Source organism: Acomys minous (genome assembly GCF_964271855.1).
Source record: "Acomys minous genome assembly, chromosome: 13".
In the NCBI taxonomy this organism is placed as follows: domain Eukaryota; kingdom Metazoa; phylum Chordata; class Mammalia; order Rodentia; family Muridae; genus Acomys; species Acomys minous.
In genome coordinates, this window is record NC_140495.1 from 70,710,119 (window position 1) to 70,732,967 (window position 22,849).

A 22,849-nucleotide genomic window follows, 5' to 3' on the forward strand; every position below is an offset into this window, starting at 1 on the left:
CTGTTTCTAGCAGCTTCCACGTCTGTGTTTATCTTGGTTAGCTAGTCATGTTTACTGCTCTGAGAAAGCGCCCCTCCCTTCCTGGAGACTTTTCCTCCTGTGTGTGATTACCTCTTGAGGGATTTCACCTGGGAGGAGGATTCCTGTTTTGCTGCCTATAAGAAGGCTCTTTGGAACTCTGGGAGAAGAAGAAACCGCTACCCCGGCTGCTGCTGCCGCTGCTGCTCTCTTAGCACGAAGGACCCGCTGTGTTAGTGTGTGTGTGTTAGTGTGTGTGTGTGTGTGTGTGTGTGTGTGTGTGTGTGTGTGAGCATGAGTTAAATCAGCAGTCCCTTGCCCTCGACTCGGTATGGTGGTGGCGCAGGCGCCACAGCCATGATGGTTAGTACTGATCAGTCCAGAGTGATCAATGTCTTGGCATGCCTGTGAGGGAATGTGCTGATTGGTTAATTTAGTCAGGACGACCCATCCTAACTGGACAACATCAGTTTCTGTGCTAGAATCCTGGACTAAATAAAAAGAAGTCTAGCTAGATTTCTTTTTTACTGTATATTGTAACTCAATAAATATTTTACCGTATTTTGTAACTCAATGATTCAAGATTCTGCCACTATGACTTTCTTGCAAAATGGACTCTAACTTCAAACTACATTAAAACAACAAGAAGAAATTCTTTCTTCTTTAACTTGTATCTTATTACAGCAATAGGAAAAATAACACACTGCCAAGTAAATCATACAAAGGACGATGTTTTCTCTGACCTATACTATGTCTAAATGAAAAAAAAATCCTAGTGTCTTATTTATTCTTTCCTTAGTTATCTTTTTTTTTTCTTTTTAAAAGTTGTAAGGGAAGTTTTCAAAATATATACACACATGTAATTATTCTCTAAGCAAAAAAAAAAAAAACTCAAAAGAGTATACGTAAGATGGATATTGAATTAAAATCTGGAGGAAAGTCAATAATAAGAGCGGCCCACTAACAAGGAGATAGCTGTAAGTAGCCTCAGCCTGGGCATTGGGAAGCAATCCATGACCAAGGCTCCTCCACTCAACAGGGCTGGAAGAAGGCCACACTCTTCTCACAGGACTGATTTTGCATCTTTGTGATGTAGTACAGGAAAGAATTAAACCACCAACTATGTACTTTAAGACACCATCACTTAAGAGCTGATAATTGATGGATGGCATTTTACTATCCCTAGCATTTCACCGGAAGAATTAATACATGCCATAGTCTACCGAGAAGAGAAATAAAGTTAGAAAAAGAGAGGTGTAGGCAGTCATAATAGCAGGGCTGTAAATATAATTTTAAATAAGGTGACATGGGGTCAGAAAGACAAACACTGCGTATTCTCTCCATGTGTAGAGCTCAGCTTTGGATTTCCATATATGAATATTTAGGAAGGAGAAGGTACCAGAAGAGGTCAGGAAATGAGACAGCAGTGCTTGAGAGGGGAAAATGAGCCTTAAGTGAAGTCATAAACACCAGGTTTACTTGAATTTGAGCAATTCCCACCATAAATTCAACTCCCCATTTACTAAAAAACACGGTCTTACACCTTTAATTTAATGAGCCTTCCTAAAGGTCCTGAGTCTCCACTGTAATTCGTAATTTCTCAAATAACTAATTCCCTGCAATTCCTAAATCTAATGTCTGTTTCTTATTCTTTTAGGGCTATTATGCCAACTTCCTTTCCTGCCACCCAGCTACCATGCTCAGTTGTGTGATTTAGTGTTATTTTTGATGTTAAGTCACTTTACATCCTTCTTAATCCTAAGAGCAGTTCTATTCTATAATGCATGCTATAAATTTACCTATGGGTAGCTAAGTTTTCTATTGCATTAAAACTTTCAGTGGGTAAATATTAATGGCAGCTCGTTCCTTCTTCATAGTTCAAAAAATTTTGATATCCAAGTTAGAAAATAAAGAAACCCAATTCTGAAATAAGAAAGTTTCCCACATGCTAGGCAGATGATCCCCCTACTGAGCAACACCCCCAAATTTAATTTGCTCTCAATCAGCCTAATGGTACTTACTGATGGCAGTACTTTTTCCAGATGCATTAAATCAATAAACTGGAGGGATGCATCAAGAATTAAAAGGTAGGAAAAATTAGTGTCTTCACACTCAGATATCTACCGTATTACTTTAGTGTATGTTTTCTCGTTATTCAAGTTTCACCTCTCTAAGTTAAAATGAATTTATCACTGGCAACTGTACTTCTATGTAAGCAAGTTTAAGCTGTCGCGTCAGCCAAACCGAACGTGAGCAGAGAAACGAAGCGCCCTCTGCTCAAGCTCGTGATGTGGTTCCCTCTCGAAACACAAACAGCCACAGAGAAATAAAAACAGCGTTAAAAACAAGGCTAGAGACTTCAAGAGAGATCAGTGAGCTTTCAAGAAGAGGAAGTGAAATCTAAGCCCTAGCCTTGGAGGGCATTTTCAGGGGCAGAGTGCTGTCAAGAATGTGAGACAGAGAAGGCGGTGACAACCGTGGAAGTCAGGAAAGGACTGCTGATCAGTTAGCAAGCGCAGGCCAGGAAAGGCAAGCCTCAAGATAGGCAGGCTCAGGCTAAGGGGGGAAGATGAAGGACTGACAGTTCAGATGTCTGCTTCGTCTCCAAACGAACTGGAGAGATAAGTTTTCGGAACAACAACCACAACTGCAATGGACAGGTCTCTGGGTTTTTCCAATTATTACATCAAAGTTGGATAACTTAAAAGTTTCTTCTCCCCAAAATTTAAAGGATTTTATATATAATGTGTGTGTGTGTGTGTGTATTAATGTTGGGGGAAAGGGGTGCATGTGAGTGTCTTGGGGGAAGGGGTGCGTGTGTGTGTGTTGGAGGAAGAGGTGCGCGTGCACTCACGTGTGTGTATATGTGTGTATGTGTGTTGGGAAAAGGGGTGCATGTTTGTGTTGGGGTAAGGGAAGCATGTGAGGGGAAGGGGTGCATGTGTGAGTGTGTTGGGGGAAAGGTAGCATATGTGTGTGTGTTGGGGGAAGGTGTGTGTGCATGTCTGTTGTGGGGAGGGGGTGCATGTGGGTGTGTTTGGGAAAGGGATGCATGTGTGTGTTGGGGGAAGCGGTGCATGTGTGTTTGTTGGGGGAAGAGGTGCATGTGTGTGTATATGTTGGAGAAAGGGGTGCACATGTGTATTGGGGAATGGGTACATATGTGTGTTGGGGGAAGAGGTGCACATGTGTGTTGGGGGAAGGGGTGCATGTGTGTGTGTTGAGGACAAGGGACATGAATATGTGATGTTCCCATGAAAGCCAGAAGACAGCATCAGCTCTCACGGAGTTACAGGCTTTTACAGGCACTAGGCATGTGGGCTGGGACCTGAATGGGTGTCATCTGCAAGACCAGCATGTTAACTACTGGGCCATCTTTGTAAGCCAGTTTCAAGCCTTTTCAAGGTCACTCTTCTGCTCCTCAATCCTATTCGGTAAGTTTCAAGCACTAGAAAGCCATCCTAGGCAGAATTTCCTTCTGCTACCCCGTTGGAAAATGACATCCAAGTGTTGGGTTGAAGTTCTAGAGGACACCTGGATCTTTACACTCTTTCTTCTATTCCCCAACCATAATTTGAGTTGTTTTTTTTTTTTATCCTTTTCCCAGCCACATGTTTTTCTAAATGAACATGAGACTTATTAATGAAAAAATTGAGCATTATACTGTGATAATTGCCCTTGATTTTGAACCTGTTTAGACTGATATGTACCGAGTATGGGGAGTCATACTATTGATTTAATATGAATACAGAAAGGAAAATTAGAAAAACTATCAGATCTCTCCTTTGGTGGATCAATCAATTGATTCTACCCTCCGACCCTTCCATGAAGCACCTTTTACTATGTGCCCCTACCTCCTCAGTGTCCACCCTTGCCTCTGGTATAGAGTAAAAAAATCATGCTAACCGTAACCCAAAACTTCTCAAACTGTGAGCCACAATAAAGAGTTCTATCCTAAGGTTATGTCCACTATTTGGTCACAGTGAAGAAGCCTCACAGTGTAAGTTTCTTTTACAGCCCTGTGATAAAATACCTGGCAGAAGTAATTTAAAGAAGAAAAGAACCATTTTGGTTCATGGGGTCGGTCAGCAGTGGTCGTAGCTCAGTCTGTGGCAGGAAGATTTTACACCACTAGCTTCTCATATGGTGTGGAAGGGAAACAGAGACAGTTCAAGGTAGAACCAGAGCAACTGTAGTCTTTGAAGGCCACCCTCAGTGATCTACTTACTCCTAGAGAGTCCACAGTCCCAAAGGTTCAATAACCTCATGAAAAAGCTTTATTGTTTGGGACCAAGTATGAAACTGTATGAGTCTATGGGGAAACATTTCATGGCCAAACTATAACACTGGCTCAAACAGAAAATGATTACTCCGTTTTTGGTTGGAAACACACACTCCATGCCGTTGGACACTGCCGCTATGTAGCTTCTCTTGAGTTTTAGAGTGCCTCACACACATTTGCCTTTCTTATGAGAGGAGACCTCGAATTTCAACATTGGAGTAATGTATGAACTGGTAAAAATATGAGGACTTGAGGCTAGTGAGATGGACCACGTAGTGAAGGCACTTACCACATAAAGTTGTCGGCTGAGTTCAATACTTGGAACTCACATAAATGAAGAAGGAGAGAAGTCATTCCCCAAAGTTGTGCTGTGACCTCCACATGCTAGCCATGGCAGATACACACACATACACACACACACACACACACACACACACACACACACACACATATATATGTATATATTGCATCATCATCACCACCACCATCATCACATCACCATCATCATCATCATCATCATCATCATCATCACCACCACCACCACCACCACAATCATCATCATCAGTAGTAAAAACAAAGAATATGGGAACTCTTGGAGATAATCCATCTTTACTTTGGTATTATGAGATGGACATGGATTATTTGGGGGCAAGTGGTAAACTGTTATGGTTTAAGAAAATATGTTTGAGTATCAATCAAATGTTGTCACCTGGATTGAGGCATCTCTGGCTTTAGCACTTAGACAACCAGGTGTGCTTCTGAGGGTATTTGCTGAGGATTAACTAAGGGAGAAGACCTGTCTTGAATTTGGGGGACACTATCCCATGAGCAAGTGACTAATACGGAATATAGGAGTTTAGGAAAACTTCTGTCATAGAAACAGTCACCCACCCTCATCCTTCATGTCTTTCCTTCTCCATCCCTTGCTGGTTGCCAGCAACTGAGCAGCCACAGCTCCATATGCATGCTATCGAGTTCTCTCTCGTCTTGGGTCCAGAATCCACAGATCAGACCTGAGGGTTATAGGCTGAATGGAACCGCTGATACCTTTAGGTGAAATAACTCCTCACCCTTTTTGTCAAGGTTCTGTCATTCTCCACAGACACCGACCAAGAGTGTAAATGCCACTAACTTAGGGGGTCTTTAAGGCGGAGAGTAAATAAAATGGGGACAGCCATCATGGAGGAGTCCTATCATGTGAAACTAGTGTCCTTAGGAAAAAAAGGAAATGCAGGCACAGATACACACTGAGGAAAGATGACATAAAAACACAGGAAAGAGAGAGCCAAGCATAGCCCAGAAGATTCTACCTTCAGGCACCACAAAGAAACTGGCTCTACCAGTACCTACACCTGGACTTCTTGCCTCCAAAACTGTGAGAAAAACCTGTGGTTTACACCACGGGTACTTATGTATAGTCTTAGGGAACCAATGCGATCATGATCTCATCTTGTGTAGGGCAACCATTGTTTTTCTCAAAATAAATTTGTATACGCCAGTTGGAATGTAAGAGTTGCTTTGAAAAAAACAAAAAAACAAATGAACAACAAGCCAATAGGCAGGAAGTTGATAAAGCAGGGCATGCAAAGAACATGGTCAGTGGCAATAAACATCAAGTCAAGACCGACAGGGAATCAGAACTGTCACGTGATATACAGAGACCAATACATCAGGTATATTTGAATTTCTAATATGGTAACTCCCATCACTTCCTGACATAAAAAAAAAAGCTACAGAGCCTCTGGACCCCGTGCATGGATGGTAGGCTACAAACAAAATGTCAGGTAAAGGTCCTTGAACAGAATCAGACCCAACTCCACCAGTGTAGGGTCATGTCTAATAACCAGAGCAAGGTTCAAATCCCAGACCTGGTCTCATAAATCCACTAGAAGCAAGACAGCCACACTGGCCCATGGACAAGCTGGACAAGCAGTTGGGCTGACAATAAACACTTCTAAGAACCTTAGGCTGGTGCTAAAAACAAGATGTGTTCTATGCTTGATGAGCTAGGACAAAGAGGAGGCCTCAAGGGCAGGTAACCGGGAAGCTCTGCACACCCACGCTCCCTTCTCCCTCCAGGAGGGTGTGAAAGGAGAGTGTCCTTTGCTACTGAGATCTTGTGATTCTGCTAAATTGAACCAAAACTAAGGACGTTTTCATTCACTGGGTAAAATGGGTCAGAACACTGCAGTATGATTCTGCATTTTACAAGGATTCTGAAGAAACCCTGACTGAGATAAAAACAGGTGACAGTGAAATCTTCAATAGTAAATATTTTTCTGAATGGACTCTGAAGCACAAATATATCCCCTTCAAATGACCGTAGTTACTTATTTTTAAGATGTTCTATATCAATACAGCTATCACATATCACATGCAAATATTGTGGGATTATTTTTAAGGATGTAGTGCAGATGTTAGTTTAGTTTTTCCCGAGTCAAGAACAGAAACTTATCTCAGATGTTGCTAAATGACTAATATTCCTAGCTGTACCCTAATTTGGAAAGAAATATTATGAGATATAATTAGCTTAGATGTAAAGATTTGAATTCTATCCTTTTTATTGAGTTTCCTTTTTATAGAATTTATTTATATTCATCACTCCTATTTTAGAGTAAAGAAGATTTTTGGTCACTTATATATCTGGCAGATCTGAAATTAAAAGTCTAGCTTTCTTTACAATTCACACATTTAAAAAATATTATTAGAAATTAGGAATCATGTTACACAAGAAAGAAAGACAGAGATAGAGACAGAGATAGAGAGAGAGAGAGAGAGAGACAGACAGCAACAGAGAAGCAGAGGCAGAGGGAAAGGGAGAGAGAGGACTATGGTGTTTCAATCTCTTCCAAATATTTACATTTCACATATGACCAAACAGCTGAGGCCCATTATATCTCAACTGTGGGTCTCCATCTCTCATGTCTTAAACTTTCTCTCAGTGACCTCTCTAGTCTCTCTCTGTCCTCTAACCAAAGCAATCTGCACCTGAAATCCCTCACCACTCACTGATAGGGTTACAAGGAAGAATCGTAATTATCATTCCCTCATCAAAGCCAAACTCAGGTCTCCTTTCCATTTTCTGTGTCATTTCTAATACCAAAGGTAACGGAAAACAGACAAGTTAAATTCCTGGGTGTTAATGCTCATGTCAATTTTTTTCCCAGCTGTCCAGTTACCATCCTATGGGCACACCATCCATGTTTAACTTAATAAGCCAAATTAAAGAATAAATTACACTTTTAAAAAAACAATACAGAAATACATAAAATAGAAAAGTAAGTGCGCACGCGTGTGCGCGCGCACACACACACACTTTCAAAGGACTAAAGAATTTACATAGTATTGTTCAAACTAATGTGAAGATGAGATCAAGTGACTTCCTCCAAGCCCTGACTTAGGTTTTCTATAGCAATTTCCTTGCTAGAATAAGTGACTCAATACCTTGGAACAAAGTAGTTGTTTTTCTTCATCCCCAAACTGGCTCTAATTCTTTCTTTTCTCAGGATGGCACCACCTTGGGCTCTCTTCACCCACAGACCTCTTCACAAATGTATATTGCACATTTCATTTAAATTTAAGAGTCATCTAGTAATCAAGATTAAGTTTACTATTTGTCCCCTCTATTCTGTGTAGAAATAGTTATCTTGTTTAATATCCATAAGCTGTATAACTTGTTCTATTTGGCAGCATGTGAGCATTTAGATACCTTGGGGTACTCTGATCAAAATGGGCTGTCTCTATTGAAGCCCATCAGCCAGGGCTCAGGGAACCAGGCCGAATGAAAGATACAAAATTCTCTGAGCCAGAGGTGGTGGATGACTACAAGGAAGAACATCTTCCAGACAAAACAGGGCTGATACGCATGTGTACTCCACAGAGACTGTGACTGTGAGAGCATGCACACCCAGACAAAATTCCAGTACTGCAAAGCGGAAGTGGACGTGAAGGCCCACCCCCTAACCAAGAAACTATTTGCCTGTGATACCTTCCAGAAAATAGAAAATTAGTTTTCTCCATGGAGTATCACTGGATATGTCAACCAGACTCCAGGGTAGGCCGTGTGCCCTAGCGTAGTTGGCCAGCATAAAATGGACTCCATGATTCTTGTGTTACATTTTGGGTTGGTTTTGTTCTGTTGATTTTTGTTTGCATTGATTACTAATTCTTGAGAGTGGGAGGGAAAAGAAGGAGAGGGAGAAACAGAGACAGACAGACAGAGTGACAGCATGAACTTGGGTTGATCGGTGGGAGGAATGTAGAAGAGGTTTGGGGAGGAAAGAATGAGATGGAAATATATTATATTGCACACTTATCATTATTACAGTGCTGCAGGTCAACCCAGCATGGTAGGCAGTGACCTACATACCCAAACCTTGTTTGGGTTGTTCTTTTGTGACAGTGGGTCTCACTGTGCAGCACTGGTGAGCCATGCACTCTCTATATAGACTTAGCTAGCCTCCAACTCACAATTCTTCAGCCTCCACCTCCCAAGTGCCAAGACAACAGCCATGTGTCACCACAGCCAACTATAATTATTTATTGCTCGTGTTCTCACAGGAATGTAAACTCTATAAGAGAAGGGGAACTAAATGCTATTATTAATTTTAGTATATCCATAGAATGTGCTAACCATACACTTGCTAAAAACTAGAAGGCCAACGGAGTTTGGTTATACAGAAGCAATAATGTCAGTGGATAAATATGGCAATGTATTAGGTAGTCACAATATACTAGATTTTATATTAAATGTTTCTCTTAATTGTGAAATTAACCAACTGGACAAGCCATTACCCTAGATACTATCAACTGCAACTTTGTTTCCCACTGCCCCTTTAGATCATATACTACGGTAGTCAGCTTGCCCTGACTCTGAAATGTGTACCTTGGCATCCACAGCTCCCCAAGAAACCTCTACAGAGATCTCACTTCCCCAGCTTATCATACTGCGGCTCTGACATACAAAGCAGCTTGCTTTTCCTTCTCTGTGCATTCAGACACAGGTAATTACCTCACAGTCACTACAACTTTAGATACTGTCACAGTTTACCTCATGCTCAGGCTGGCATCATATCTGTGGCAATTCTCCTGCCTCAGCTTCTTGGTTTTAAGATTACAGACATGAGCCACCATATCCCTCTGAAGCTCACATGTTAAAAGCCTGGTTCTAAATATGACATGGCTCCGAATCAGCCTTTGGGGAAGTGGTTGGTGGATTATGAGGAATAGGCCTCAGCAACTAATGTGCTGGTTGATTTGTTATTCAACATTATTATCAAGATATGACAGAAATTATTATGGTGTGTAGGTTCTTTGTAGAGGAAATAGCTCACTGGAGAGATGCCCTGGAAAGATGTCCCTTGGTGCTAATCCCTTTCTATTGCTCTCTGCTTCCTGCCACCATGAGGTGAGCAGCCTCTGCAGCATGTCCCCTCAGTCATAATGTTCTGCTCACTGTAGACTCAAAAGATTGAGCCCGCCCACCAAAGAAGACATCTCTGAACCTGAGAGCCAAATTTCATCTTTCCTCTTTTCAAGTTTCTTCTCTCGGGTACTTGTCATTGTGACAAAAGAAAGGGAAAAAAAACCTGACACAGATGTCTGTGGGGCTGACATCACAGGCAAAATCAAGACGGGAGGAATGCTAATTTAACATCTGGGTCTGATACATATGCATCATCTTTCATTCAACAACTTTACAAGTTGGATGCTCATGCCAATAAGAAAATGAAGTCACATGAAGGTTAAGTCGTTTGTGTGGTCACAGGGTACTTCAGATTGTTACGGAAGCCAAAACAGCCCTTAAAGGATTGTGGGATGCGGTAGCATTTATAAGTATATTTTGAGTAGGAACATGTCTACATCCCATTACTAAAAGGTTATTTATACTAGATTTAATACTTCATTTTGTAAAGATTAATTTAGGATTAAAATATCAGAGGAGAACTTTGATCCTGGGGAATTCAAAGATTTCCCTTGAAAATGAGATTAAGTTCAGATTTATAATGCTCCTGACTTCCCAGAATAGGAGTTATGTCTGTCCTAAGAGGTCCCTGAAGTGCCAGCAAAGGCTGCCTGGAGAAGTAAAGACCTACACATACACACACACACACACACACACACACACACACACACACACACACACACACCATGCTATGCCCTGCATCCTATCGTCCACGCAGCTAGTCAGGCTTCCTTAGATCATCTCCCGCTACTGTAAATAACGTGGGGGTGATTACCAAGACCCACACCCGTCCTGATGTGTAGCATAAACTGGTTAATATTTGCTGTGGTTCTTTTCTTTAAGGAAAATATGCACGTATACTCACTCCCCCAACCAATAGTTATCCACATCCCAGTCAAATGCATGCATTTATGTAGTTAACACTGACTATACTCCTTCAGGGGAAAAAAAAATCAAGTGCATTTGCTATCGTCTATTCATCAATTGACTATAAAAGCCTGTAGTCAGCATGCAGCTTACAAAGAGATGTCACGTGAATGTAAGCTAAAAGAAAGAAATCCATCTTAAATGCGACTGTTTCAAGCTGGTTTGCAGTAACCCTAAAGGTACAAGGAGATCGTGTATGCGGTATAGAGCTCCACACTGCGTGGACACTGAGAGGTACCAAGCATGTAGAGGATCCAGGCACAAGAAGTTTGTAGCTGGACAATTAGAAAAGAAAAACGTACTTTAAATAAAAATCTATTTATTTAGTAGATAATATAGTTTGCATCTAGAAGTTATAAATGAAGGGAGGGGAAAACCTAAAAGAATGCCCCTACCCAAGTACAAATACATTAACAAACACACAGGAACCCCAGCACTATCAAAAGGAAGATAGTCACCACCAAAGTTAGGACTGCAGTCAGCTTTATATGAATGAACAGCATGCGGATATGTGAATATCCGCCCACCCAAAAGAGAAACATGCAATTTTAATTTTCAATCCAAGCGTTTGCTAGACCAGCACTTTTTAATAGACTTTTTTTTTTTTTTAGCTCTTGAAATGTGCCTGGTGAGATTAAGGGACTAACGGTTACGTTATTTAACTTCAGTTAATTTAATGCTAAAGAGTTATACAGGACTATAAGACTGTAAAATAGCTATTTAGAAAGAAAAGCCTACCATACTGTCTCGGTTACTTTGGAATATGAACTTCATGCTTTACATGTTACTATGCTATACATAAATATGTAACCCCCCTAAATGATTATTGAGAACCTATTCACAAATTTCAAGAAGGGTCCATCAGAAATCGAGCGATGTTACCTTTGGGAATAGAATATGTAAAAAGAACGTTTTAAATATATATACACACACATATGTATATAGTCGTTTGTTTATGGTGTAAACACTCCACAGTTCAGTTTTCCAGAAAATACAGTATTTCCCCACAAATGCATCCCAAAATACTAACTTCAAGACTTACTTCCTGGAATGACAGGAAGCAAAATTAGCAAGAAACTCTTGTCACTCAAAACAGGAGCTGGCTGTGGGATTGTGTTAAATGCATACAAAAGTACAACCTTCCACAACCTGCATCTCTACCAGAGAGTGCTCTAGGTGCCCACCCCTAAGCCCGGAACACAAACACCTTCACCTGCATCTGTGACCTCAGCACGTGGACCTTAAAAGCCAGTGGGCATCTGTCCACCCTGGGCCAAGCACCTCTAGGTGCAGGCTCACAGACCTGTCTGAAGAGGGGATGAAGGCGCATGTGCATTGGGTACACAGGGACCTAGGAGCGCAGCATCTCCGCGGAGGGCATCCTGGCACATCTCTCAGGCACAGGTGCGCCTGGCACAGTGGTACCCCAGCCCAGCATCTCCAAGGCAAGCATCCGCGCGCATCTCCACCTCTGAGCCTGGCTCACCTTTCTCGCTCACGCTCTCGCTCTCCAGCTCCACGTCCTCACAGCTAGTGTACTCTGGCGTGGACACGCCCTCCTCCTCCGAGCTGCTCACTGACATTTGTCGCCTCTTGCCTCCCCGCTTGGACCGGTGAGGCTTGGGCGGGGACGGCCGCACAGACTCGGACTGGTCGGAGCTCAGCGAGTCGTTCCGCAACATGCTTTCCGCCTTCTCGCGCTTGGCCTTGCGCAGGAGCACCGCCGAGCCCGGGTCCAGGCGGCCCTGCTTACGGAGCGGCTCGGGGGCGCGCGGCTCGGGTGGCTCTGCGGGGCCGGGGGCTGGTCGTGGCGCCGGCGGGCCGTGCTCGGCGGGAGGCTGGGCGGCGGGCGCGCGCGCGCGGGGGGACTCTGGCGGAGAGGCCCTGGCGGTGGCCGGCGCGCGCTTGCCCGCCGTGGCCTCGGCCGGCGCGGCGGCAGCCTCGGTGTGCGGGAGTGCCACGTCGCTGTGGCGCCGCTCGTGCCTCGCGCGGGACACTCGGGCGTGCATGCGCATCTGCTGCTCCTCAGGCTGCGGCTTCACAGGGTAGCGAGCCAGGTTCGGGTCGCTGCGGTACCTGGTCTGGTACTCCTCCTCTTTCCTCTGCTTCTCATGCTCCGCCACCCTGCCATCCTCTCGTTTCTCAGGCCGGTCCGGGTAATCCTGGGAGCGCCCCTTCTCCAACCTTCGGGTTTCCCGCCTTTCCTTCCGCTCCCGCTCTTCCAAGGTCCCTTCCCCGGGTTGCACCGCGGACTTGGGCACGCGTTTGCGCTCGCTCTTCAGGCCTGCCTTGCCATTCTGTTCCGAAAGCCCAGGGCCCTTCTTCCTGTGATGCACAAGGAACAGTTGATCAAATTTAAACAGCACTCACAGAACCATTCGTGTCTTAGCATTCAAGACCTAAATCGATTATTTCATATAATTGCTTAGAATCCCATGTCAAATTAAAATTTGAAGTAAAGAACCAAGTTAAATTTATGTAGTGGCTAAGATTTAAATGTGCTTTGCATTACAGTAGAATCAAAAACTTAATTTCACTTTTAAAAGTTTGTATATAAATTTTAAAAAACAGTATTAATTCAATTCAATAGGCACGTCTTACAATTACATTTCCTTGTGACTTAAAATGTTTCAGGCAGAAATAATACGGACACTAATAATGTAAGATCTAAAGATAAGCATACATCACTACGAGATCAAATGCATTTTTCACATATGTATATTGCACACAGGAATATTGCATCTGTACAATTCTTGATCATCAATGAGACATTTAGAATTGTGTGTGCGCTCGTTTTAGAAATCAAATCTAGGAGCAACTCTGGTAGCGCAGACTCATCCTGACTTGATGATGTGTACCCAAGCCTGAATCAGAAATTGATTTTAACTTTCTCAAGTAATTTTGATAGAAATACTGATATGTATGTGATTGTTTATTTATTTGTTACAGTCCTGGGACTGAAAGCCAAGGCTCTGTGCATGCCAGGCAGACATAATGCAACGTTGTTGTTGTTGTTGTTTTGTTTTGTTTTTTAAGACAGAGTTTCTCTGTGTTACTCTTGGCTATCCTGGACTCACTTTGTAGACCAGCCTGGCCTTGAACTCACAGCGATCTGCCTGCCTCTGCCTCCCCAGTGCTGGGATCAAAGCACCTGGCCAACATAATGCAACTTTTAAAGCTGCTATTTATTCTCACTCTTCTTTCATTCCACTTTGTTTCCAAATAGAGCCCCAAAGAAGAAACTAGGTTGCTTTTTTCTTTCTTTATATGCTTTTCCAAGGCACAGATAAAGGAAAAGGGTTTCGCAGGTTTTTGAATCCTGTAAAAGTATATGCTTCAGTGCCCCCTTCAGTGGTTCTCCATACGACATCCCTGGCCTGGCAAGTCCCTGAGATTATAAACAGAAGTTTCTGAAAAATATTTTGGCCTTGGCTAAGCCTTCTGGACTTACTCTAATGTGCAGTGAAAATGGAGACAACTCCAGGCTTGCTTTGGAATTCTGAGGACCGTGGGGAATCCTCTTCAGGGGCAACAATATTTACTTACGTGTGTGTGTGTGTGTGTGTGTGTGTGTGTGTGTGTGTGTGTGTATATGTGTGTGTGTGTGTGTGTGTGTGTGTCTACAAAATAGGGAGGGAGAATTTGTAGTTTCTATTGTGGATTAGTGAAGTGTAGTTGCTCAGATACTTGGTGGGATAGGCTAGGAGGGAGGAAAGGAGGGAGGGAGGGAGAAAGAGAGAGAGAGAGAGAGACAGAGAGACAGAGACAGAGAGACAGAGACAGAGAGACAGAGAGATTGATTACTGAAGACAGAAAGGGAACAAGTGGCAAGTTCTATTTGATGTATGTATATCATGGCATCACTTCAAAATGAAGAGGACATGGGCCTGAAGGTGTGGGCGTGCACTTGTCCACTAGAAGGGCTCTACAATTAGTAGCATAGTTATTACAGTTTTCTAAGATGCCAGGACTATATTATATGCAAATACTTCATTGGGTTTTAATGCTTAGTTGCACTTGCTAGAAGCTTATATTGAATCAGTTTACTTTTCTGGTGGTGTTGTAATTATTGCTTACCAAGCAGAGTCCGTAGAAACTTTAAAAGAATCCCATCCCTGAAGGTGCTTTAAGGAAGATTGAGTTTTATGTAAATGGTAAGATTCTCCATTCTGGTTTTAGGGCCCAACTAATGATACTTTTTCTCATTTCTGCCTTTAGTTGTTCTGTTTACCCTACTCCATTCAGATCAATGCTCAAAATATGGCCAAAAAATAAATAAATAAATCTTCAGGAATGGAAAACAAACCACCATCCTGTTGGATCTTGCTTCTCCAAGGCTGCCCAAGTCCACAGTGACACCTGCCCCTCCTCCACCCAAGTCTCCATCTTCTATTCATAGGCCACTACTTCTATCAGTGATCATGTTGTTGTGAAAGCGTCAGCATGCCTCTGAACCCCTTGGCATTTTACATAGGTTTTCACCATAAGCCAAACTTGGTTTTTTCCTTTTTTAAAAAACAACAACAACAACGTTACAGCTCTATCATCTTTGTCATGCTTAAAGCTACCATCTTCTGCTCACTCCCAAACTGCATCTTTAATATTTTTTGTTTCCTAACACACAACATTTTGCCATCAGGTGAGCTCCATTCTGTTGTCTCTACAATATCCTCTCTCAACACAATTCTTCACATACTCATGTTCTCTCCAGCTCTTGCCTGTCTCCTCTCTACCATCTGGGAATCTTACAACGCTTAGTTCAAAAGCCATATCTATTGTTTCTAGAGCTCCCAAAATACTATATGTGTTTTCTTGCATTGATCAAATCAATCGGCATTCTGACCAGTTGCCTAGGTGTCTGTCTTCCCTGGGATATTGTTTCCCCATAGTGTGAGAAAAGGGTTACGCTCTCATCATCTCTGCACCTTCTGGTTCCTGCCACTGAGTTTAATTATAGAGACTGTTTGATGAGTGCTGGCTGAAGTCACAGACATATTCACTTAGGTAGACAACCACATGTGGCCTGGGACCTTGAGGTTCCCTTTACTACCTGGCATGCCCCTGCAAAGTGTGTTATCACATGGCAGAATCAGGACTGTAATCCAGGCCCTCTTTCCTTAGAAGTCACCATGGATGGAAACGATCCCTTACCTCATGACATAAATAAGAGTTACACAAACAACAGCAATCAAACTTAGACCAGGTCCCATCACTCAGGCCTCACATATGAGGAGCCTCGTGAAAACACTCACAAATCACCTTTGATGTCTCTCTCTTCTAGTGGACAGCATCAACTCAAATAAATGAACGGGTGTTTAAAACATTTGATGTACCTTATCTGATCATACTATCCCCTGCTTAACACCTTTGGTGGCTTTCCACTATGCCTAGGATAAAACCAATGAAAGTTAATTCCTTTCCTTACTGCCTTGCCAGTTACCTCCCACCTACTCTTCCTTTACTGCTTGCACTCTAACCCGTGGCATCCTTTAGAAAAGACACCAAACAGAACGGCCACATGCCTACAGATAGCCACAACACCATCTCTCACTTCACGTGATGAATTTCTCGTTGCTTTCGGAGTGCAGCTTAAAAGAAACGAACTCAAAAACGGAGGCTCTGATGTCCCACCATGCCTTTCAATAGGTCAGGTTCTGCATTGTACTCTTGAAGGCCACACTTTTCACCCCAGTGCTCATTCTACAAATACACAGTGTTTCCGGGGGCTTTTCTCAGCTCAAGGTTGGAAGTTTGTAACTCAAACAATTGGCTTAGCTTTCACTGGAGTCTATGCAAGATGTGAAAGTCAAGTGTCCCAACACAGATCTCTTATGAAATGACACCTTTTAGAAGCTGACAAAAAAAAAAAATCTCAGGCCAGTTACTGCCTTGAATACGGGCCCTAAGAAGTACAATACTTCCACATACTCCTCCAAGTAGATGCTGGGCTCTCAACAGCACAGCAAGCCCTCAGCCTTTGTTCACGGTGTGCCTGGATTGTTTGTTACCTTTCCCTTGGTGGCTCGCTTCTCGACCTTGATGACGCCTGCTTCTGTTCAGGTCCCAAAGCTTGCTGTGAGGGCTCAGCCCCTTTGCTCCTGTCCAGTGGTGCACCAGGGGAAGCAGTGTCCTGGGAAGAGACAGCTGCTGTACTCAAGGGCGTCTGAGACCTTGATCGCTCTTGGAGCCTTGCTTTCTTTTCTCTTGGCACCTCCGATCCAGCACCTGTACCTGTGTCGCTCAGAGTGCCATCTTGACTGGGCTGCTGAGGGCCACTTCCAAAAAACCATGCTCCCGACTTCGTTAGAATCTCTTGTTGCTTTCGACATAAATTGCATACCCACATAACCTATTTGGAGAAGAGAAAGAGCAGCATAAACTTTCTCCATTGTTTAAAAAACACTTCACTTTAGTATAGTAAAATTTATTGTATGAAAATAACATCTTCAAAAAAAAACAAAAAAAGAAAAGAACATCTTCATCTTTATGTGTACCTTCTAAATGTATCTTTTAGACAACTCACAGTCAAATATATCACTGTCTGGCCTTAAGGAATGCCTCTGAGCAAGCAGAGTTTTCGCACTTATCATTAATTTAATAATTCTGAATTTCATTTTACAATTTCTCTGTCATATTTTGTATAATTGACTCTGATGCTTCATTAAACCATCTGTTAGGGTAAGTGCTCTAGGTGAGGCAGATAATTGATCAGAAATTGTTGTAAAGAGCTCTAAAATCAATATTTCCATGCATCAACTTTGGTATCTCAGAGGATTGTATAGACGTCTGTCTTCTCCGCACCATCTATTATTCAAGCCATTCATGAAAGTTATGCACATAAATAAAGGTCCAGAGCAAAAGGAAAGGAAAGGCCAGCTTGTATATTTCCTCTTTTGTTCTCAGCAGCTCATTATCCTCAAGCTTATTTTATGGTACACACGGTATGATTTTTCATGTACATATTTACTAAAGCAAGGCATCTGAGGCTGGATTTATTAATACGTCACAACAGAATGTAAAATTTCTTAGGAAAACCATTTTAGAAGATTCAGTAACATACATGTTGATAAATAATGAAATACCAATTAAGATAAGCATATAATTCGCTACTCTTAATGACATTTAAAATTAATATAGTAACAACAACCAGTCCTAATTAAAAATAATGAAGAATATGAGCAATGAGCAGCACTAAGACAAAGAGAGATGGTGGCGTACTTAGGAAGGAGCCTTCCCTCTGAATATGTGACATAAAATCAGGTGAACAGTTCATTGCATAAGCCCATACCAAAGTAGTTAGAATACACTGTAATTCTGATTTAAAACAGAAGCCAAAGTGAAACTGTTTAGGGGGCCCTGTATCCTCATCTTCTTAATCCACATAATTAAAGTTGCTCTGAAGCCCTGATTCTACAAGCAAATTAAGAATAACATTAAAAAGGACATACGGAAGAACCAGGACTCTAAGACAATTTCTGACTGGCCTCTGCCTGACTCTCAGAATGGGGAAGGGGTTGCCTAAGCTGATTGCCCTCTTCGCTGACACCTATAAGACCTAATACTAGGTGGTTCAAGAAAACTAATAGAAAATATTCTCACTTTCCATGAACTAAGTAAATTCTAGGTCAGGGTATTTTAGACATATAATAAGGAATTCACCGCCAATCATTAAGAATGGGCCACTTTTTTTCCCAAATAAAACATCGCAAAGCCATGTTTAGAGAAAAAAAATCACACATCCTTTAAAAACACAGAATATAAATATTTACCATTATTGCGGTTTTCAAAATGACCTTAAGTTAAATAAAATGGCACAAAGGAAAGTAGCAATGCTGACAGAAATAGGGAGAAAGCATAATTTTCATTAGATATCTGAATAATTTCTGGAAATGCTATTATAATTTTGTTTATTCTTTTATATTTAAGCATTAAAAATTGGTCAATAAAAAGCAATGAATAGATTTGGGAGAAGTTCAGATTTTGAATACACTGAACAATAAAATATGTATTTAAATTAAGTTTTATAATCCATTTAAAGTAATTTTCAATGATAAGCAAGTCATAATTGCTGGACAAGTAATATCCATATTTTAGATGATAATTTTAAAATACTGTTTCATACATAATTCTATGATGTTTTTAATACGACAGTAGCTCTCAATCTCTGATTTTGGTTACATACATTATTCATATAATATTTTTAATATAAAAAGATATTACTTGTATGTATTAGATACATAGAAATATATAAGATTAAAACAAAAAAGTCATATATTTCATATGAAACATGACATCCATGTACAAAGGGATCCAGATTCTAAGGCACAACACAATTATGTGCAGTTAGGATTTTCATTTTGAATTGCAATTTTTAATTAAATTTGTCTGGCATTATAAGTAATAAAAATGTGGTTTGCAGAGACATCTGTACCAGATCTCTTCTTATAGGAGATCATAAGACTTTCCTATCCCAAACCAAAAACTTTAGCACACACACACACACACACACACACACACACACACACGTACACACACACACATGTACACACGCACACACATGCACACATAGACACACACTTTTAAAAATCATACCATGCAGGAATATGTCCTCATTGAGTGTCTTGGGATGTGTTTCAAGCAAATCTAAAATAAGCAATGCCTGTGTAATAGTTAGCTTAGTCCAGACGTTTAGCAATCAAGTACAAAGTGGAATGAGAGATCTTTGTGATGTAACATGGCTTCTGATGAAATTTACCTAAATAACACAAATTTCAAAACTTCTTACTGCACAGATAAGGAATCTCATAGATAAAACTACATGCACAGTAGAACTATAAAGATGTTCAGGTGTGGAAAAGTCATTACATTTGCCATGTCATGAGGTGATCACAGATATGTGAACTCTTCCTGGCAAGAGAATACCCCACACGAGGCACTGGTGGCAAAACAAAGAAAAAATTCCACGCGAGGCAAGCTAATGGAACACGTGTAATTGAGGTTACTTACAGGAGATGGGTGAAGGGTTACCTAAAGGAGCATGCTCAACCCAAGGGCAACTCCAACCCGGAAGGGAATGCTTTCCTCTCCCAGTAACTGTCAACTATACCTAGGAAACCTTGCAGGTGGGGCAGGGTCTTGTGAATTCACCCCCAGCACCCATGAAATGTCTATTAGTCTTTGGTGTAGTGATAGGACCTCCTGATGCACTCCCTTTCATGAAAGAGGGGCACAACCTTGTACATGTCTCCTTCAGGAAATCACAGCTGCTGACAGTTCGAGGAGGCCAAAGCACATCAGGCCCAAGTTCTTGCATCCCATAACATTCTTACATGTATTTATTACTGAGTTATTTCACAACAATAATGTCTGAAAATACTATGTTAATAGAAACATTTTGCTTATAAAAATCTAGTTGGATTATTTATTGTAGTCAAAAATGTTTGTAGACTTAAAATGTGTATTTTTGTATTTTTGCCATTTACTTTAATATGGTACTTAAAAATATCACCCTACCATTTTGAAAATCTGAACAAAAGTTGCTGAATTTTCTTTACATTGCTGAATTATTTACATGCCCCCATTCTTTCTGTGAAGAATTAAATCAGGAAGAAACTGGGGATACATTATCAAGCCAACATTTCACTATGTTGAAAAAAATAAATCATATAGTAGGAAATGATGAATGATGGAATATTAATAGATGGGAATGAGTGATTCTTTTCTTGGTTTTTGTTTCCCTGGGAATGGGGATATATTTTCCAAATCTGTTGCTGTCTTACTGTTCTATTTTCATAAGTTTATTTTCTCCCTTTGAGAATGTTTACACATTAATATGGGTAAACTAATGATAAAAATATAATTTAGAGTGTTTCTTTTTAATGAAAAGAACACTTTCAATTTCACTTACTCACCAAGAGCATTTGGTTTAATTTTATATGCAATTTAAAATACCTGCAAATCACTAACAGCCCGGGCCTTAAGGACAACAATTAATAAATGGGACCTCATGAGATTGGGAAGTTTCTGTAAGGCAGGAGACACTGTCAAGAGAACAAAGCGACAGCCTACAGACTGGGAAAAGATCTTCACCAACCCTTCATCTGACAAAGGTCTAATATCCAAAATATATAAAGAACTCAAGAAATTGAGCACCACCAAACCAAACAACCCAATTGAGAAATAGGGCTAAGAACTAAACAGAGAATTTTCAACAGAGGAATGCTCAACCTCCTTAGTCATCAGGGAAATGCAAATCAAATGACTCTGAGATTCTATCTTACACCCATCAGACTGGCTAAGATCAAAAATTAAGTGACATCACATGCTGGCAAGGATGTGGAAACAGAGGAACACCCCTTCATTGCTGGAGGGAATGCAAACTTGTACAACCACTTTGAAAATCTATCTGGCACTTTCTCAGAAAACTGGGAATAGGGCTTCCTCAAGACCCAGCTATTCCACTCCTTGGAATATACCCAGAAGATGCTCCAGCACACAACAAGAAAATTTGCTCAACCATGTTCATAGCAGCCTTATTCATAATAGCCAGAACATGGAAACAGTCTAAGTATCCCTCAGTAGAAGAATGGATAAAGAAACTGTGGTACATTTATACTATGGAATACTACTTAGATATTAAAAACAAGGAAATCCCAAAATTTGTGGACAAATGGATTGAACTAGAAATGCGTGCAGCCAAAAGGCTTACATCCATAAAATGAAATTAAGCCTTTAAAAAGGGGGAATCAATTTTAGAACACGGCAATCTGCATGCTTGAAAGGGCAGCTTCTGTGGCTGGAACAAGATGAGGGACAAAATCAAAGTAGAATAATATCCACTCTATCATCCTCTGAACTTAAAATTCATTTGTACCTTAACTTGTATTGTATGTACAGGCTCACCTTTAGTTTCACTCACCACAGAGATGGCTGTGGTTTTTTTGTTTTGTTTTGTTTTGTTTTTTGTTGTTGTTTGTTTGTATTTTTTTCCTTTGATTGATCACCATTGATATTTTGGCGGAAGAATCAGGAAGTTGCACTAATGTTTCCTATGATGCTCACAGTCTCCACATGACTGATAATTAGCTGTCATGGTTATTTTAATGGTTATGTACTATAATTACTTTTAAAGTCATGGGGCAAGATACACAGACCATTACTTTGTTCCATGGAAGCACAAGCATGTATGTACACCTACCAATTTTATCATGCTAATTACATTACATTAAAAAGATTCAAAGACTATATCATTTTAACTTGGTTTTAAACAGGTCAAGACTATTGCTGTGAAATGTCTGCAAGTGTCTTTAATGCAGTTCTGCTTCTGCCTCTGTAAACATCTAAAATTTACATTATCCTGAATCTATGGAGATCATAAAACTTAAGAGGCAACAATGTTATCATGAGTGACAGGGAAGGAAGCAAGCCCAGAGGTATGCCTGGATCACCTCCCAGTCTCCTCCCTGAACATCCTAATACAGGTTGTATTGCTCTGTGTTTCAGCTTTCTCATTTGCAAAATTGGAATAACAATAATTTAAATGGTTTCATGAGGCTGGTGAGATCTCACAATGGCTTAAGGTGCTAGCTGAGAACTCCGATGATGACCTGAGTTAGATCCCCAAGACCCATAAGGCAGAATAAGTTCAGCAAATTTTCCTTTCACTCCCACAACTACACCACTACACAAAACTAGCAAGTACCAACCCTAACACACATAATAAATACATAAGTAAATAAATAAAGTGGCAGCCTTTCTCCTGACTGCCAGGGGACACAGGCCACAAAGCTACATAACTTCCCCTCTGGAGGAAACCTGCTAGTCGCAGGGTCATCCAGGTTTGCGGGTCACCAAGACCAGCCAGCTTCGAGCCCTTTCAGCCATTCTCTTGCCGACATGGGACACAGCCATCAGAGGAACATCTGTGCCTGCAGGTCCTCAGGTATACCCAGCCAGCTGAAGTAAACAGTCGGCTATTCCCTGAACTCCACTACCAGGCCCAAGGCTCTGCCTGCCTTCTTAAGAGTTCAGTCAGCGGATCCAAGATGGCGGCGAGCAGTGTGGACCGTGTTTGAAAGCTCCAGTGAACAATTCAGGGAATTGCACAGATTTCTGAGCCAGAAACACCAAGGTCACCACACCATGGCAGCAGAAGTGCT

At 41.3% G+C, this 22,849-nt stretch overlaps 1 protein-coding gene across 29 annotated transcripts in view; it reads right to left on the reverse strand.

Annotated features, from left to right (window-relative positions):
- RIMS1 (regulating synaptic membrane exocytosis 1) overlaps positions 1-22,849 on the reverse strand; it is a 487,053-nt gene that overhangs the window by 203,408 nt on the left and 260,796 nt on the right. For all 29 annotated transcript variants that reach the window (XM_084753104.1, XM_084753101.1, XM_084753098.1 and 26 more), the window contains 2 exons: positions 16,700-17,040; positions 12,178-13,016 (listed from right to left, as the gene is read on the reverse strand). In XM_084753104.1, coding sequence (XP_084609230.1) covers positions 12,178-13,016; positions 16,700-17,040 — 1,180 coding nt within the window. The remainder of the gene's footprint in view (positions 1-12,177; positions 13,017-16,699; positions 17,041-22,849) is intronic.